This window comes from Lissotriton helveticus, chromosome 5_1 (genome assembly GCF_964261635.1).
Source record: "Lissotriton helveticus chromosome 5_1, aLisHel1.1, whole genome shotgun sequence".
In the NCBI taxonomy this organism is placed as follows: Eukaryota; Metazoa; Chordata; class Amphibia; order Caudata; family Salamandridae; genus Lissotriton; species Lissotriton helveticus.
In genome coordinates, this window is record NC_136065.1 from 2,131,852,962 (window position 1) to 2,131,872,063 (window position 19,102).

The following is a 19,102-nucleotide window of genomic DNA, read 5'->3' on the forward strand; positions in this document are numbered from 1 at the left end:
AATTTGCAGCATTCTTCCCCTCTTCAATTAGCTTTTCGGCTTTCTGCTTGGCATCCTGGGGCAAGTCCTTCACCAACTGCCCCAGTCCCTCCATGATTTGGTACATGTGTCTGTTTACCAGGGCGTTGGAATTAGCCATGCGCCAGTGGGTCGCGGCATTCCGTTCGATCCTTCTGCCCACCAGATCCATCCTTTTGCTCTCTTTATCCGGTGGCGGGCCCGAGGTAGTGGGTACGTTAGCCCTCCTCCTTGCTGTGGCCGTGATAATGGAGTCTGCGGAGACCGTGCCCTGAATGTAGGCCGGGTCCTTTGCGGCATGCTTGTACTTCTTCTCAGTTCTGGGAGTTACTGCCTTGCATGTTGCGGGCTCCCTGAAAGCTTCCTTCCCCTGAGCCAAGACGCTCTCGAGCATCGGGAGGAACTGGCTCCTCGTTTGTGTTGGGAGCAATGTTTCCAGAAGGAAGTCTGCTTTCTGCTTCTCTTCGTCGAGCTTGAGCTTGAAAGCTGCTGCAGCAGATTGTATCACCGCGTTGTAGGCCCCGATGTCGTCCGGCGGCGAGGGCCTCGAGGGGTAGGTGTCGACCACCTCCTCCGGGCTGTCGGTGTCGACATCGATGTAATCTACCTCCTGAAGGTCATAGGGCGCCGACTCTGTGTCTGTCCTGCCCTCATCTTCCTCCCCATAGCTGTAGCTCTCGTGGGGATTCTCGTACTCCTCCTGGTCGTCGAACACCTCGACGTCCTGGTCTTGCTCGGTGACTTCGGCGACCTCTTCTTCTTCCTCCTCGACCGCCTCCAGCACTGGTGGCTTGGTCTTGTGAGGGATCGTGAAGGCCTTCATCCTTGCGTCGAAATCTTTTTTCCGCTGCATGAAGTTCTCCATTTCTGCCTCGAGGCGCCTTCTTTTCTTTTCCATCTCGGCCGCGTGTTCCGCGTCGGATGGTTCCGCCGCTCTCTTCGACGGATGGCTCGTCGCCGTGCCTCTCGGAGTCGAAGTTTTCGACGTCGAACCGGATATCGGGTCTCTGGTCGTCGTCGACAGTTTCGGGTCTTTCTCCCTCGTCGATCGATCCTTTTCGGGGACGATTTTCGACGTCTTCTGCTGATCAGCAGCTCTCGGCGCCGGGGACTCCTTCTCTGAGGATCCGCTGGGCCTGGGAGTAGTCGCGGACGCCGCCTTTTTTGGCGTTGGCGCTTTCGGGGTCTTGCCCTCGATTTTTCGAGACTCAGAGTCTCTCGGGTTCTTGGGGGCCGAAGAGTCTCCTACCTTGTCAGAAGTCTTCGTGTAATCGGTCTCTACGACCGTGTAGCTGTCGTCTTCGGCGGCAGCGTTGTCTTCTTCCTCGGAGGACATCCCCAGCTCGTAGAGCGACGGGGTCGGGGCCTTCCCCTGCAGGGCGGCGTGTGCTACCCTCTGCCTCTCTCTCACACGAAGGGTCTTCGGGGTGAAGGCGGAACAGGCGTTGCAGTCTCCGCTTTCGTGGTCCACCGGTAGGCAAAGGTTGCATACCGGGTGCTGGTCCTTCTGCGCGTACTTGTGGTGGCAGTTACGGCAGAACTTGAACGGCGTGTTGTCCATCCTCGAGCGTCCAGGGCCTCTCTGGTCGCGTGTTCGTCGACGGTCGTCGAAGATCTGGATGGAAAACGCCTTATCTTTGCTTGTCTTTCGTCGGTGAAGTCCCCTGGAGTCTTCAGATGACTTCTCCTCGTCTTTTCTGTATTTTCTTTCTTCTTTCTCCAAAAATGTCTGGAGCCCAAACGGGAACGATCCAGACCCGACCGCGGAAAAAAAGAATCTGAAGATGGCGCCCAAGAGTGGGAGCTTCCGCAGGAAGCATGCCGACGTCACCGGAAATACACCCAAAGGGGGTGTGACGCCGACGCCCACCTGGGCAAAGAAAAAAAAAAAAAAAAAAACACAAAGAAAAGACTACGAATCCGGACCCAACCACAAGACCGCGGAATAATGCACAGCATAGTGAATCCAGAAAGATTCACGCTGCAAAACTATAATTATGCATAATCACCGTGCCACATAATATCATAATTCCAGTGGCCTTGACTATTAGCCAAGCCAATCATCATAAGCCAGATGGGCCATTCCTGGGCCACTAACATGCGCAGAGTTACACATCAGGTCTTGCGGTCAGCATGGTCTACAGCGATGGCGCGTGTCCATCGATGGGGGGGTCACAGACTCAACTCTATGCCCTGTCTTATAGTCATCAACTAACCACTACATCATCAAGGGAAATATGTATATGTAAATGTAGAATTGTATATATTGTCAAGGTGGCTAGATGTGCCGTCAAAAACAATGGTCCTGATTCACAAAGGTAAATTACACTTTTGAGTAAAGTAGAATTTTGAGTGTTTACTGCTTTTTGCTTATTCACAAAATACGAGAGTAAATCACTATATGTAATGTAAGGAGCACTTGTATAGCGCAGCTGTCACCCCAAGGGTATCCTGGCGCTCAGATTACCAATCAGTCACTGAGTGTGTAAAAAAAACAGTAGTAAGTCCAGCACTACACATGGCACCCACCGGTATTGCAACACCCTCCCACAGAAAATAATGGAGGTAGGAAATTAAAATAAAGCCCCATCGCCAATACTGTTGAGAAAAAAACAATTATCTAAAATAAGCGAAAAATATAAATAAATATAATTTAATGTTAAAAAAGTGCATATTTATTATAAAATATTTAAATATGTAATTTTTAAGTGTAAACATGAATGTCACCATATTTTTCATTAAAATATAATAACATTCATTCTTATCAACACTATGCATCATTTCTATACTTCTACACATTTGATGCTCATGCTCCATACATGCTGCAGACGCCATGCTTGAAACTCTCTTACTGTAGACGGACAGGCGGACCTCCTGCCGGGAGACCCCGGCCACGTTGGTGGCTGTGCAGGTGAAGACCCCGGAGTCACTGGCAGAGGGCAGGGGCAGGAGCAGGCTTCCGTCTCTGTTAATTTGATGAAACGGGCTCCGCAGGGACATCACATCGTTCCCCTGTAAAAGGAAGAACAAGGGATGGCTAAGGCGAGGAATTTGATGTCAATAGAAACATAAGAGAGAGAAGGTAAAGAATGGGAGGATATAGGCAGACACATGGTGGACAGAGCTTGGATAGTAGTGTGGGACTTCAGGAAGTTTGGCATTATCCCTGAAAACAGAGGGAAGGGCTCAGGCAGCACTTACTAAGCAGTAATGTATGTGCGAAGATGGTAGCGACACCGTACCCGCTGCATCGCAATGTTCTGTGATGCCCGATTCCGCAGGACATGGCATCACTCATGTACGCCTCACTGTCACTCCTGATATCATATTTACAAATGGTAGCGGTGGTCTTATTGGTACCACATCACTCTCGGTGTGCATTATATATTGACATTACAGTATTGGTGCACCTCAAAGTTAAAAATCTACACCCCACTACCTAAGGTGTCAACCCACTGTGGCTCAGGAGAACCCAGTGACAAAGTCAAAACATGTAAATCAGCCTCTGCACTCCAATCAGTTCAGTATTGATTCACAAATTATACTCTGTGCAAATCAATTTGGACAAACCAGCAAACAATATTTTACTTGCTGTACAATTTAATATATATATGAAACATACAGCTTTGACCATATATTTAGAAGCAATAAGACTATGTTTCAAAGATGGAGGGCATAGTACAGTGATTCTCCTGTCAGGCGTTGGACCGGCAGCCGACACGTGTTTCGTTACAGAGTAACTTTTTCAAGGCTTCAATAAATAATGGATAAGTCCCAGAAGTATTCCGTAGACATTCAAGATCTTCCAGTGAAGATGATCAGTCCCTATTCAAAATAATATTTTTTACCCGGAACGGAAATTGCGCCCACAGTTTCAAATGGATCCAATACTAGTCTTATATTAATAGGCGGAAAACGTAGGGCTATGATATGCCCCTGTCCATAAGCATTCCGCCGTGTATCGAGGCCGTTCCAAGTAGGTCATCAATGTTTTTTCGCCTATTAATATATGTCAGCTGCCGGTCCAACGCCTGACAGGAGGATCACTGTACTATGAATCAATACTGAACTGATTGGAGTGCTGAGGTTTATGTACATCAGCAGCTGGATGAGATCCAGCCTTGGCAGCATCTACATGTACATGGCTTGCTCCTTACACAGGGTGAGGCACACTGGAGCCAGAGGATGGCACGGAGGGCCCAGATTCTGCCACAGTGGATCCTTAGTGGAGTGAACAGTGCACAGGAGACACATAGGGTCACACCTGTACCACACCACTTCACTCAGGATCCAGGCATGGCCCACTGGAGCCAGAGGATGGCACTGATTGCAGTGTATGGCGCACACAGGAGACACATAAGGGCACACTTATACCACACTGCGTTGCTCAGTATCCAGCGGGTGGCACACTGGAGCCAGAGCACAGAGTATTCACATTCTGCCACAGTGGACCTTAGGTGCAGTGTGTGGCCCACCCAGGAGACACACAGGTGCACACCTGCACCTGACAATGCCACTCAAGATCCAGGCATGGCACACTGGAGACATATGATTCACATTCTGCCACAGTGGACCTGAATGCAGTGTACAGCACACATGAACGAGCACACCTGTATCACACTGCATCTCTCAGGAGCCAGAGGCTGGCACAGTGGAGCCAGGGGATGGCACACACACTCCACATTCTGCCGCAGTGGGCCATGTGTGCAGTACACACAATACATACAGTGGCACAACTGATCACACTGCTCTACCCAGGATCAAAGGTGTTCCACAATGGAATGCGAGCATGGCCCAGTGTACACAGCGTCCGAGAGTCGCAGTTCAGACTCGGGGCTTGCCGTACTGGAGCCAGGAAGTGGCACACATGGCGTGGCAACCAGGACACAAAAGGCACACAGGACACTGGAGTCAAGGTGGAAGCACACTGGATACAAAGTGTGGGTCAGAGGGCAGCACGCAGACACGTGCATGGCACACTGGTGTCACACACTGAAGTCAGAGGGTGGCATGCACAACAAAGTATATAGGTTACTACGACAGGGTGTGGCTTACAGGAGGGAACGGAGACAGGCAGGGAGATGGAGTGTCGAACAGAAGTAAGTCAATGCTCCTCGCGGTGATGGAGTAGAGGCCTTCTCCAAAGGGACTTACCTTGGTCCAGATGATGTGTGGGCGGGGGTGCCCGTCTGCAGCACACAGGAGGGTGACCGCCTCACCCTCTGCAGTAGTGTAATTCACGGGTCCAGGGTGAATGCTGGGAACTTCTACAGACACAAACACAAGAGTAAAAGTGTAAATACAAGTAACGGTGTGGCGACATCTCCAAGATTCAGGCCGGGCCGCTCTTCATTCATAACAGAGGACCCCTCTCCGACAGCTTCATTGGCCAATGCACCTTTCATACAAAATGCGTCTATCAGGGGCTGATGTGCCTCAGTCTCGAAAACCATCCTAATAATGCTGCATCGAAGACCAGCAAAAACCCATGACCAGACAAACATGCTCTAATGTTCTAACCCATGTTGTGACACAGTGGGAACTGTCTGGAGGTATTCTGTACCTTGGGCTGCGATAAGTGAGACGTGAGTGGCAGCTACTGATGGGGTGCCCTTTTTAATGCAATGACACGGTTGTTTGAAAAGGTGACTCCTTTCAGCAGGTCACCCTTGCACTGTAAGATCACACACGCTTACCGTGGACATTAAGAATCACATCTTGACTGGCAGAGCCGATTGCATTGGTGAGCTCACAGGTGTACTTCCCAGCATGCTCCTGGGATGTCATGTCTATACGGAGGGTTCCATCGCTGCGCAGCGAGACGCGACTGCTTGGCTTCAGCTAGGGAAAAGACGGTAGATGGTTAAGGAAGGTCTTTCTATAGATGGTCCCTATATTCCATGCTAGAGGGCATGGCTGTTCTCTAAAGCCCACAGGGCCTTCTTTCTCTGAATCATCAGGTCTGCCTTCAAAGATGCAGCTTATTGGCTTTGCCCCTCCATCCACTGACCGCTTCCCGTATTGGGTGCCATAAGAAGAATTCGATCCTACAGGGAAATGGTGACCTGAACATTCAGGGTTGGTGAGAGGTCAGGCAGTCCTCCGAAACTATCATTTTGAAAACTCATGAATGTGTGGTGACCCATTGCTTGTGCCCATTGAAGACAGAACTTTTTAAGGTGTTTTCTATTCTATAAAATTCAAAATATAACCTAAATGCTGCATTAAGTAAACATTTCCTGGTTTGGTTTGTGAAGTGATGAAAAGTGGGACAAGGAAGAGCAGCTCTTGGTTTGAATGTCCAGTGTTACGCTCACCGGGCGGCCATCTTTGGTCCAGCGGCGGACAGGGGCAGGTGTTCCTGCCAGGATGGTGCAAGGAAGTGAGACGGACTGACCGTGCAGAACGCTGACCACTGGGGACCCCACTGCCACTTCAGGACCAACTGTGGAAAAAGAACCAAAAGGAAAGCATGAAACATGTCTGAGGCTGTGAGAATCTGTAATAGAAGACGTAAATACACAAGACGTACATCTAAGGTTGAGAGCCGGTGTCTCAGAAGGTAACAATAGGAGACACAAGTCTTTGGCTGAGAGAAGTCACAGACAGTACCAACATAAGACACATGTCTAAGGCCCAAAGGAAGAGTCACAGAAGGTAACAACATGAGGGACGTGTCTAGGGCTTTGAAAAGGTGTCACAGGTGGTAAAAACATAAGACACATGTCTAGGGCTGAAAGAGGGAGTCACAGAAAGTAACAACATGAGACACTGCAGCTGCCAGAAGGTGTCAGAGAAGATAACAAGATGAGGGACAAGTCTAGCGCTGAGAGAAGGTGTCCCAAGGTAACAACATGATTTATAAAAAGGGGTAACCCTGTGTCCCTCAGAACCTGGGTATATACGATTAACAAACAAAATGGTTCTGTTGGGTAGCAAAGACAATTCCTTTGGTAGAGGCTTAGAACAGCTCAAAAGACAAGCAACAAGCACAACCTCTCTGATAGACAAAGTTTTTATATGTATTAAAAACAGAACAAGAAACAATATCGTGGAATTACTTCATTCCGTTACATTGCTAGTAAATGCGTTAACTTTGTGAAAAAGTGACAGTAGTGATTAAGGTGACAAGTGTAATGTATACAGTGACATTTATATACACAACAATTATTTACAATAAAACCCTAATGAGAAATGACCAGGGGCGGTGGGGGGGTTGGTTTGGTGGGGGAGGAAAACGAGGTATTGTTTGCCGTTTATGCGGCCAGTTTTTTGCAAGTAGATATTCCAAGGAAAACAAAATGGTTAATATCCAAGTTCCTGGAGTTTGAACTTGGCCAAGGTAATAGCGTCGACGTTTCGACCCTCGCTGCACCCCAGTTGGTGGTTGCGGCGGGTCTTTATCAAGACAGAGGGAGGGACGGGGATCGGTCAAATAGTGAAAGTTTCCAGAAGGTAGCCCGTTGGTCAACCCTCGATGCAGTATTTATCTGCAGTTAAACTCAGCGATCTGGATATGAACGCCAAACCGAGCTGTCCGGGAGAAATGCTCGAACTGAGACACATGTCTAAGGCCCAAAGGAAGAGTCACAGAAGGTAACAACATGAGGGACGTGTCTAGGGCTTTGAAAAGGTGTCACAGGTGGTAAAAACATAAGACACATGTCTAGGGCTGAAAGAGGGAGTCACAGAAAGTAACAACATGAGACACTGCAGCTGCCAGAAGGTGTCAGAGAAGATAACAAGATGAGGGACAAGTCTAGCGCTGAGAGAAGGTGTCCCAAGGTAACAACATGACACATATCTCTGTGTGAAAGGAGGCACACATGCTAACACAGATGTGAGACTCCTGATTTCTAAAGGCAAAAATTGACTTATTATTGCTTTCTTTTGCCTGATATTACCCCCATTTCAATGCAAGTCAATGATGAAATTTATGTTTATTTTTGAAAAACTCCTCTTAATAACTTTGGCAAAACTCCTGAGGCACAGCCGGGAGCAGACTCTACTTTGTGTTGGTTGCACTGTGTTTTATGTAAACCTGTATTTTGGAAAGCTTTTTTAAAGCCCTTTTAATCTCTGCACTTACCCTTCCTCCACACGATTGCTGTGTGCAGGCACCCCGTTTTTTAACAAAACGAGCGCTGGAAAGGCTCTAATCGGCGCCCCTGCTCTAAGCGCCATTGCCCACGGCCGGACTTGGCCACGCCCCCTACGAGGCCACGCCTCTCCCCCTTCTCGCCCCTATAACAATGTGCATATACCGGAAGCGCAGCGGACGAGCGCAGCGGACGAGCGCAGCGGGCGCGACGATGGCTTAAGGCAAGCTCGTCTGCGCTCGTCCGCGATCAGGACGCGTCCGGGGCCGGTAGCTATCCCCGACCCCCTAACCATTCTTTCGCTGCCTATACTCGAACGGAGCTGCTGTCTCTGAAAACCCCCCCAGTGCTTGATATGCCTTTTCCCTTCTTCTGATGCTCAAGGCATGGCTCACGCCTGCTCTGGCTGTAACTTTTCTCTTCCCTCTCCCGGCTACACTATCAGGACGACTCACGCCCTGATTTCCCCCCCTTCACGCAGCTTACCTTCCCCCCGGACTCTCCGAGCTGCTTTGATCAACTGCAGATCCCTGAGTAAGCACGTCATCGACATTTGGCAGTCCCTTCGAGACAACGAATGGGATCTGCTTTTCCTGACCGAAACCTGGCTAAATGACACCACTAATCCCGCCATCACCCTCGCACTACCGGAGGGTTACAACATCATCTGTGCAAACAGACCCAATAGTAAATCCGGAGGTGGTGTTGCGCTAATTCACAAATCCAAATGGACGGTTTCCCTTCCCCCATCTGATCAAATTGACATCATCGAAGGCCTGCCCTTCAACGTCCAAATTTCCCCTTCCTCCTCTTGCTCTGGAATTCTTATTTACCGCCCCCCGCACTCCAATGTTTCTCATCTACTGGCTTTAGCGGACCATCTTATTCAGCTCAGCACACGATATGCCAACTTCACCGCCCTAGGAGACTTCAATCTTCATGTCGACAGTGATTCCTGCCCTTAGAGCAGTAATTTCATCTCGACACTAGCGACCTGTAAGCTAGCCCAAATAGTTACCCTACCTACACACAAAGCGGGTCATACCCTGGATCTGATCTGTTCCAACCTACCTTCTATCCGGGTTACATCTCCCATCCCGGTTATATGGTCGGACCATTTTCTTATCCCTTTCGAGATTGACATCCTCAGCCCCGCCAGACCCGTCATCCCCCCTAAATTATCGGGTAGAAACTGGAGCTGCATCACCCCTGATTCACTCCTGGGACACCTCAAAAACTTTCCTCCTTGTTTGTCGTCCGATCCGGACACACTGATTGACCACCTGGACTCATGGATCACTCAGGCATTGGATGCCCTAGCCCCCAGCAAACCCATAAAAACCTACAGGGCGACCCCCTCCGCACCATGGTACTCTGAGGAGCTGCGGCAGAAAAAGGCCTCCTGTAAATCCCTCGAACGCCTCTGGAGACTCAACTTCTCCCCGGACAGCAAAACTACTTATAAATCCGCCCTCAAAGAATATCGCAGACTGATTGAAAAACACAAACGTGATTACCTGGCATCCCGTATTCAACTTGCCAGTAATGGCCCTAGGGACATTTTTAACATCGTGAGATCCTTCACAAACCCTATTGCGCTGACTCGCACTCAGCCTGCCTCCCAGTCGCTCTGCGACAAACTCTCTAAATTCTTTGAGGATAAGATCGAGGCCATTTATTCCTCCTTTCCCCTCCCCAACACTGCAGGGAAAAAAAAGAACCTCATCACCCTCTCGTCCCAGTTACCCACTCTATTCGAATTTTCTACCATAGCAGATTCTCTGGCAGAACTAACCAAATGCAAATCAGGCTCACCTAAAGACCCCTGGCCTGCCAAGCAATATAAAAAACACGCATCCCTCCTTAACCCTTACTTGAATCTCATCTGGAATCATTCACTTAGAACGGGCTGTTTCCCTGCCAAATGGAAACATGCCTCCTTAGTTCCCATTCTAAAAAAACCCTACTTGGATCCAGACAACCCCAGCAACTACAGGCCTATTTCTCTCCTGCCTGCCCCAGCTAAGATCTTGGAAAGACTGGCACACTCTCAGCTGTCGAAATACATTGAAACCAATGGTCTTCTCCATGATTCCCAGCATGGATTTAGATCGGGCCATAGCACCGAGTCGGCCCTTATTGAAATGGCCGACTCGGTGAGATGGACGCTTGATCAAGGATCGAGGGCGGTGTTGGTGCTGCTAGATTTATCGGCAGCATTCAACACCGTCTCTCACAAAATCCTGCTGGACAGACTGGAGGACCTCGGGCTGGGCGGCGCTGTCCTGAATTGGTTTTCATCCTACCTTTCGGACCGCACGCAACAGGTCTTTACACCCCCTTTCTCCTCGTTGGCCAGACCGCTCAAATGGGGAGTCCCACAGGGCTCTTCTCTGAGCCCGCTCCTTTTTAATGTGTATTTCACCCCTTTAGCCAAGTTGATTGCACAAACAGGGATCAAATCTACTTCTTACGCTGATGACATCCAGCTTCTTTTCACTTTCGACTCCCACTCCCCCTCTGCCTTTGATCCTCTGAAATCCTGTCTCAGGGACATCTCGAGCTGGATGGATACCAACTCCCTTCGGCTCAACGCCGGAAAAACTGAGATTCTTTTTTTTAACACACCATCCCCCCTGGACTCCAGGATATGGTGGCCAGAAGACTTGTGCCTGGCCCCATCCCTAAAGACTCGGTGAGAAATCTCGGAGTCCGCTGGGACACTCAACTTAGCTTCAAAAATCAGGTGCAAACAGTAGCAACCTCCTGTTTCGCCAAGATCAGAACTATAAAACGCCTCATCAACTACTTGCCAGCAGACTGCCGTAAGACTGTGATCCAGGCCCTGATCATATCCCACCTTGATTACGCCAACGCCCTCTACCTTGGTATCACAGCGGGCCTCTGCCATAAACTCCAGATGGTCCAAAACGCTGCCGCCCGGCTGGTTGAGAGAATCCCGGCCAGACACCATATTACCCCTCACCTTCGTAAGCTACACTGGCTGCCCTTGGAAAAAAGATGTGTGTTTAAAGCCATGATACTGGCCTTTCGAGCTTTAAAGGGCAAGGGATCGGCACACCTGAAAAACACCCTTCGTCCCTATGCCAACTCCAGGACTCTTCGGTCCAATTCCCTACATTTCCTGGTTACCCCTCGCTTTAAACGATCTCGGGCAGGAGGCAAGACCTTTGAGGTTTGTGCCTCCCAGTGCTGGAACAAACTCCCTTTAGCCATACAGACTGAATCAGTCTTCCGTAAATCCTTGAAAACACACCTATTCCCATCCTAAACCTGGATATCCGCCCCTCTGACCTGCCTTTTAGTTTTTCAGAGTATCAGCGCCGGGACGCCCCGTAGGGGCCGCTGCGCGCTCTACAAAATTCTCAAATAATAAATAAATAATAAGAGAGGTGTTTTTGTTGTGTCATTCACAGGGCAAAGTTTATTGTATGAGGGATGTGGCTTAGATAGTACCAATAAATACTGCAGATCCCCTTGTTTGGCAGGAAGTGTCACCGGTCGATTTTAATCTGTCAGCTTTATTGGCTCTGAATAGCTTTGAGGTAGATCTCTTGCAGTGGACGTTGTCTCTGCTGACCAATGACATGCTACCACTGGCATTCAAAATGGCGGCTGATGTTTTATCTTGCCCGCTCCACACTGCACAAACACTGGTTGATGGCTCTAGTACTTGGCTTGAGCTTTCTTCTTGATGAGGCCAGGATATTGAGTGTGGAGCCAAGGTTGGTGGTAGAGGCTGTTAAGAAGGTCTTCGGTATCTGAGGCACTGAGTCAGGCCGGTTTGACCACTGCATCCATAGCCTTGAGCTCGGGAACTGATCTGCAATGCTCCTGGGCGGATTAAGGTGGTAACAACTAAAGATGGTTCTGCAAGTGGAAAATTACTTTGGCTTTCCTCAGGCTGCAGAAGGCCCCTTTGAAGGATGACTAGCTTTTGTCATTTAACCCGAGGCAGGATTGGCCCATTGGGCTGTACATTTCTGAAAACGTATGTGTGATAAGTGTTTAGAAAGTTTGCTGTCATATATGTGGATAGTTTGTGACGAACAGGAATTCATCCTCGGTTAGACCCTTCTTCAGGCAGGCGTACGATGAGTCTGCAAAGGGGGCTTCTGGGGACACACTGGGCCTGATCCACAAAGCAAATTTACACTTGTGTGTAAGTTTACGATTGTTTGCAATTCACAAAGGTATTTTACAACTAGTATCTTTACGACTGCGGAGTCTCCACACATAAAAATATAGGACATGCCCTTCTTTTAATGTGACACCGCAGTCATAAATATACCACTAATAAAATTCCTTTGTGTATAGCAAACTATTGTAAGCTTACACAGAAGGGTAAGGCTAACTTTGTGAATAGGGCCCCTTATGTGGCATTTATAAACCTTGTTCTCATTTCACTAGATGTAGAGGCCTCATACAGAGTCTGGTGGACAGGTACCCTGCCACCGATGCGACAGGTACCCCGTCTGCCAAACTTGAAATCAAGCCCATGGTTGTTGAATGGACAATGAGTATAAGGTCTCTGGACCTGCATCTTGAGCTGGAAAGATACAGGCGGTGGGAGGAAGGAAAGGGCTAACAAAAGAAACTGGGACAAACAAGAGGATGTTCAGAAAGAGAAATTGTACAAAGAAAGCTGGAAAGATGGAAGGAAAGAAGTGAAATGGACCTTTTGACTCAGGGAGCCAGCTAGCATGCATCTGGTGAGGCTGCCGCAGCATCCCACCCCAGTACGAGGCACTCACCCAGACCGGTGACCGTGAGACGAACCTCAGCGCGGATCTTCCCAAAGGTGTTTTGGGCTTCACAGACATATATGCCCTGGTCTTCCAGCATCACACCTGGAGGAGGAGGAAGGAGAGACAAATGGCACACACGTGTACAGGCGGGACGCACTCACTAAGTTGGAAGGCGCTCTCATTTCAGGGGAGCCTCTGGTCACCCTTAATTGGCACTCACAGTCAGAGATGGAGCCCCCCCAAGATGGCACACAAAGATTTTAAGCTAAGCCCTTCTTAGATGGTACACACATTTACAGTCAGAACCCCACTTAGATGGCATACACATGTACATGTGCAGCCCCTCCTTAGAGTGCACACATATTTATAGCCCCCTTATATGCCATGTTTAGAGGCTGAGTACCCTCATAGGGCACACACATGTACAAGTGGACCCCCTTACATGGCACACATATGCACAGTCAGAGCCCCTTCAGATGCACATTTACAGACAGAACCCCTCAGATAGCACTCACATGTACACGTGTAGCCCCTCTTTAGATAGCACACATATTTTATTTATTTATTTATTTTATTTTGAGAGTTTTATACAGCGCGAACAAGATCTTTGCAGATATCAGAGCGCTTTACAAGTAAAAATACAAAGTAAAAATACAAGGTAAGAAGCGTATATACAAAGTAATATATGAGGTAGTTAGGTACAAGGTGCTAGTTACATGGGTAGGTCAAAGGACATGAGGTAGGTCACAGGTGTGGTAGTGTAGGTACACTGTGTATAGACAAACAATTGTGTCAATAGCATAAAGTGCAATAACAAGGAGCATATACTTGCTTAAGAGTGTTTAGAGTATTTAGAGTTTAAAGGTGGGCCTAGTTGAGGTGGGTGTGTGCAGGATGTATAGTCCCACAGGTGCGACAGTAGAAGGGAAGTAAGGATCGTTGAGGTGGAGAGGGTAAAGTGTGCACAGTCAACCAGGAGCGACAACAATATAACAATATACATAATCAACCAGGTGCATCAAACATTATAACAAAATACAAAGATTGAGCGTATACAATTACGTAATTCGATAATACAGGGTACAGATTCATGTGATACTCATGTGACATTCATAGTGATACGTAGAATAGGTCATGTGTATTTTGCCATGAGGATCGCTTTAACTTCATTCTTAAAGATTGTGTTGGAGGGGATGAGCCTTGTTTCAGGAGGGAGTGAGTTCCAGATCCTGGGTGCCATACCTGAAAAGGAGCGTTTATACGTTTTTTCCTTCCGAAATCTTCTAGGTTTCAGCAGAAGATTGCTTGTGCTCCTAGTAGTTCGGGAGCCACCCGAAATTGTCAACTTTTGAGTGAGGTAGGCGGGTGAATTCAGATGCACAGCCTTGTGTGTCATGCATGCGATTTTCAGTTGAATTCTGGCTTCAAAAGGTAGCCAGTTCAGTGATTTAAAGTCCGGGGAGATATGCGAGTGTTTTTTTGAGCCTGCGACGAGTCTCGCTGCGGCGTTAAGGGACGCTCTTAGGGGTGCCGTTGTAGTTAGGGGGAGCCTGCAGAGGGCGGTGCTACCGTATTCTATGTGCGGGATGACTGTAGATTGTACTGCAGTTTGGAAGTCTCTGACCGGAAGGAAGGGTTTAAGTTTTCTTAGGGTATTGATTTGGAAGTTCGCTCCTTTGGTTGCCTTGCGGATGTGCTGCTGCATGTTGAGATTGGTGTCAAGTGTTATGCCTAAAGATTTTGCTGAGTCTACTACGATGGGCTGTACATTTAGAGCCGTTAATTGCTTAAGCCATGTTTGAGCCGTGGATATTTTAGCGGGAGGTGAGATCAGGAGGAACTCGGTCTTCAGAGCATTGAGTTTGAGGTGATTCTCTGCAAGCCAGGATTGGGTGTTTTTGATCGTGGTGTTCAGCAGCATGATGTCCTTGGGAGATTGTATTTTGAGATAAAGTTGGGTGTCGTCGGCATACATGTGAAAGTGCACATTAGAAGCCTGTAGCAACGTGGTGAGAGGTTCCATAACTAGGTTGAACAGTGTTGGGGAGAGGGAGGATCCTTGAGGGACGCCTAGCGATACCGGTACCGGAGAGGACAGCAGGTTGTTGCTTTTGATTCTTTGTGTCCGGTTGTGTAGAAATGAGGTGAACCACTTTAGAACAGTCCCAGATATGCCCATTCTTGTGTTTAACAGTTCGAGTAAGTTCTCATGTTTAACTGTATCGAATGCTGAGGAGAGATCCAGAAGGATGAGGAGACAGGTATCGTTTTGGTCTAGGATTTGGAGGGCATCGTCCACTATGTGAGTCATGGCAGTTTCGGTACTGTGCCCTGCTCGGAAGCCTGACTGATGAGCGTTTAGGAGATCAAACTTATCTATGTGTTTAGTCAGTTGTAGTTGTACGCATTTTTCCAACAGTTTAGCGAGAGTGGGAATGTTTGTAATAGGGCGGTAATTGTTTAGATCAGTGGGGTCTGCTGTTGGTTTTTTTAGTAGCGGTTTGACTTGCCCTACTTTGAGGGCGTTGGGGATGGATCCTTGTTGAGAGAGCTATTGATAATCTTAGACCAGAGTGGGAGAAGCCAAGGGGAAAAGTCTTTTACAGCGTTAGCTGGAAGGGGGTCAGAGAGGTGATTGGAGGGTTTCAAGGCGCTGAGCAGTCTGCCAATTTCTTCTACGGAGTAAGTGTCAAAGGATGACCAAGTGGCATTGTTCTTTGGTTGAGGCATTGCTGTGTGTCGGGGGTTGGAGTACAGGATAGCGTCATTGAGGAGATCACTTCTTATTCTCTCAGTTTTTTGGATAAAGAAGGCAGAGAAGTCTTCGCAGGAAGGAGAAACGACCATGGGGCTGATTGTCTGGGGATGCTCTTTGGATTGTGTTCTGACCAACTCAAACAGCCTTCTTGGACGGTTTTTAGCCTGGGCGAGCTGGAGGCTGAAGAAGTCTCTTTTTGAGCGTTTTATTTTCCTGAAGTAGGCGTTTCTCTGTTTCTTTAGACTTTTTAGGTGCACTGCAGAAGGGGCTGACCTCCAGGTGCGCTCTGCCATTCGCATGGCCAGTCTATCCTCATTGAGGCTTCCGTCATACCATGGGTTGAAAGTCTTCTTGGACGAGACTCTTTTCAGTTGCATGGGCGCCGCCTCATTGATTATTGTGGACATAGTATTGAGATAGTAGTCAGTCAGAAGTTGAACGTCTGTAACGCCGGGAGGGGGGAAGTAGGCGATTGCAGCTGTTAGGTGGTAGGGTGTTTGGGTTGAGTTTCTTCAAGTCTCTTTTCCACACTTTGTGCTTAGGTGGTTGAACTGAGTTAAGTCTGGTTTTTTCCTTGATGATGAAGGAGACAATATGGTGATCTGACCAGTCACAAGGTTGGATTGACTCCAGTTGAATAGCGCCCTCTTTGGAGATGATGAGGTCAAGGGTAGAACCTCTCTTATGGGTCGGGCTGTTGCATAATTGGTTGAGATCAAGTGCGTTGAGAAAGCTTTTGAGGCTGTTTACCACTGTGTCACTGTTGTCATTCCAGTGGAGATTGAAGTCGCCAAGGAAAATTTGGGTGTGCTGTCGTCCTGAGTTGGCTGTAATTGTGTCCATGAGTTGTTGGACGAAGGAGAGATTGTCCCCAGGTGGGTGGTATATAATGTGTAGTGAGCATACCGGTTTGCTTTCGCTGATGATATCGAGGCAAAGGTATTCACAGGAAGTAAGAGAGGGGACGGCCACTTTGGAGACTGAGAGGTTGCTTCTGTAGATGCAGGCAATTCCACCGCCTATCTTTTTGGCCCTGTCAAGTCTAATGATACAGTAGTTGGGGGGGACTAGGATATCCAGTATAGGTGTAGAGGAATCAGACAGCCATGTTTCAGTCAGAATGGCTAGGTCCAGTTCCCGGGACGTGATGAGGTCGGCGACCTCCATGGAATGTCTTTGGGCCGATCTGCAGTTGAGAAGTACGCATTTAAGGCTAGGGGTGCAAAGGGTGGAGGATGATTCCAAAACGAGGGGTACATTAGTGAGGTTGTTGGGGACAGTGCCTCTGTTGTTATCCTTTTGGTGCCTGAGGTGGTTGGATATAATCGTTGGGATGGACATGTTGTTGGTAGCTAGTGGCTTTTGGGGAGCCAGGTCGTAAGAGTGGAGAAGGGTGTGTACGTCAAGGTCAGAGATCGTGTTGGTGGTGCGTCTGGGGCGATTGGTGGTATTGCAAGAGGGGGTAGAAGTCCAATGTGGGGAAAGATGTGTGATGAGGCGAGTAGGAGGTGTGGAGGACGTGTTGTTAGGTGTACCATATGTACAGTCCGAGCCCTCTTGGGTGCCACATTTACAAGTAGAGCCCCCTCAGATGGCACACATATGTACAACTGCTGGCACTCCTCGGATGGCACATATATGTACAGTCAGAGCCCCCTTAGGTGGCACGCATATGTACAAGTGCACCCCCCTCAGACGACACCCACATTGGCAAGCAGCACCCACTCTTACCTTCCAATGAGAGGTGCCCCACCTCCAGCTGCTGGGCGCCCCCTTGAGACCAGATGGGTGCCCCGTCCGCCCTGGCCCAGGTGATCTTCGGGGTGGGGGTTCCCTCAGCCTGGCACAGAAGAGTGACGCCATCCCCGACCGCCACAGAGATGTCCGAGGGGGAATTCGTGAACTTGGGGGGAGCTGGGGGAGAAGCAGAGACAGAGAGAGGAACGTCAGCAACATCTGGTGGCAGTGAAATGCACTGTGGGGGGAAATACACACGTCTCCCTGGGTTTATACTTCTTATCTAGCGCTACAAGTCTGAAACATCCAGGCGCTATAGACGCCCAACTCAGCTTCCTACTGTGGGATACTGGTCAAAGTCAGCACGTCAAGGTGGGTGCAATTTACCAAAGAGATGTAATTCGTTGGGGGGAGACACCTTTGGTTGACCCTCAAAAGTGTCAAAACAATCAGAACATATAATAATCCGTATTTTTTCAATCAATCATGAGTTTGTTAGAGTTCAACTACTTACCCGTAAGGGTCTCAAGGTGCTGGGGGAAGAGGGGTGCAGATTCCAGTCCATCAAGGAGGGGGTTTGTTGAAGAGCCAGGTTTTGATGTTTCCTGTGAAGATGAGGAGCGATGTTATCAGTCTGAGGTGGAGCGGAAGGGCATTCCAGGCTCTGGCCGCGAGGAAGGAGAAGGAGCGGCCTCCTGATCTGGTCTTTCTGGTGCGGGGAACCACGGCATAGGAGAGCTGGGCTGATCGTAGGGTTCTTTGGGGTGCGTGGAAATTGATCCGGCTGTTGAGGTATGCTGATCTGGTGTTGTCGAGGGCTTTGTGTGCGTGGGTGAGGATCTTGAAGGTGATATTTGCCGTAGGTTCTGACGATGGGGGCAAGTGGAGCCATGTAAATGTTGAAGAGCGTTGGGGTGAGGGAGGATCCTTGGGGGACTCTGCAGGTGGTAGGTGTAGGGTCCGTGAGAAAAGGGGGAGTCTGACCCGCTGCGTTCTGCTGGAGAGGAAGGGGCGGATCCAGTAGAGGGCCTTGTGCCGAATACCTGCTTCGTGGAGTCTGTGTATTCGGTTGCAGTGGGATACCGTGTTGAAGGCCGCTGAGAGGTCGAGGAGGATGAGGGCTACTGTTTCTCCTTTGTCCAGTAGGGAGCGGATGTCGTCTGTTGCGGCGAGGAGGGGGGGTTGCTGTGCTGTGTTTTTTACTGAAGCCGGATTGAGACGAGTCGAGGATGTTGTGTTCTTCGATGAAAGAGGCGAGTTGGCTGTTGATGGCTTTCTCAATTACTTTAGCTGGGAACAGGAGCAGATGGGTCTGTAGTTTTTGAGGTCGTTGGGGTCCGCTGAGGGCTTCTTCAGGAGGGGGTTGATCTCGGCGTGTTTCCAGTCCCTCAGTCTCTTGAACCCGGGTATTTGTGCTCAACATGAACTTTTAAATGTTCCACTAACACAGAGAGGAGTTCAAGAAAAAGAGACAAAAGCGCAACTTAAAATGTCATCGCTCTTTAAAAAGGATTCGTCATGGGTGCTTAAAAATAATGTGAATTTTGGACGCTGGTTGCGTTTAACAGGCAGCTGCCGCCTGCTAAATCTAAATAATTAAATGTATAATTTGGCCATTGGAGGAATAGATACTTTCTTGTTCTGGTTGTTTATCAAGTACATGCTCCCCCTTAGTTTCTTGCAGCTGAAGGAACCAGTCTGGATGCAGCAGCAGAAAACAA

General features: G+C 48.8%; 1 protein-coding gene across 1 annotated transcript in view; it reads right to left on the reverse strand.

The window, feature by feature from the left end:
* HMCN2 (hemicentin 2) overlaps positions 1 to 19,102 on the reverse strand; it is a 761,275-nt gene that overhangs the window by 469,041 nt on the left and 273,132 nt on the right. Inside the window, exons 16-21 of the mRNA XM_078646218.1 lie at positions 17,376 to 17,558; positions 12,893 to 12,988; positions 6,336 to 6,463; positions 5,715 to 5,859; positions 5,173 to 5,285; positions 2,871 to 3,030 (exon numbers count right to left, since the gene is read on the reverse strand). Of these exons, the coding sequence (XP_078502344.1) occupies positions 2,871 to 3,030; positions 5,173 to 5,285; positions 5,715 to 5,859; positions 6,336 to 6,463; positions 12,893 to 12,988; positions 17,376 to 17,558 (825 nt within the window). The remainder of the gene's footprint in view (positions 1 to 2,870; positions 3,031 to 5,172; positions 5,286 to 5,714; positions 5,860 to 6,335; positions 6,464 to 12,892; positions 12,989 to 17,375; positions 17,559 to 19,102) is intronic.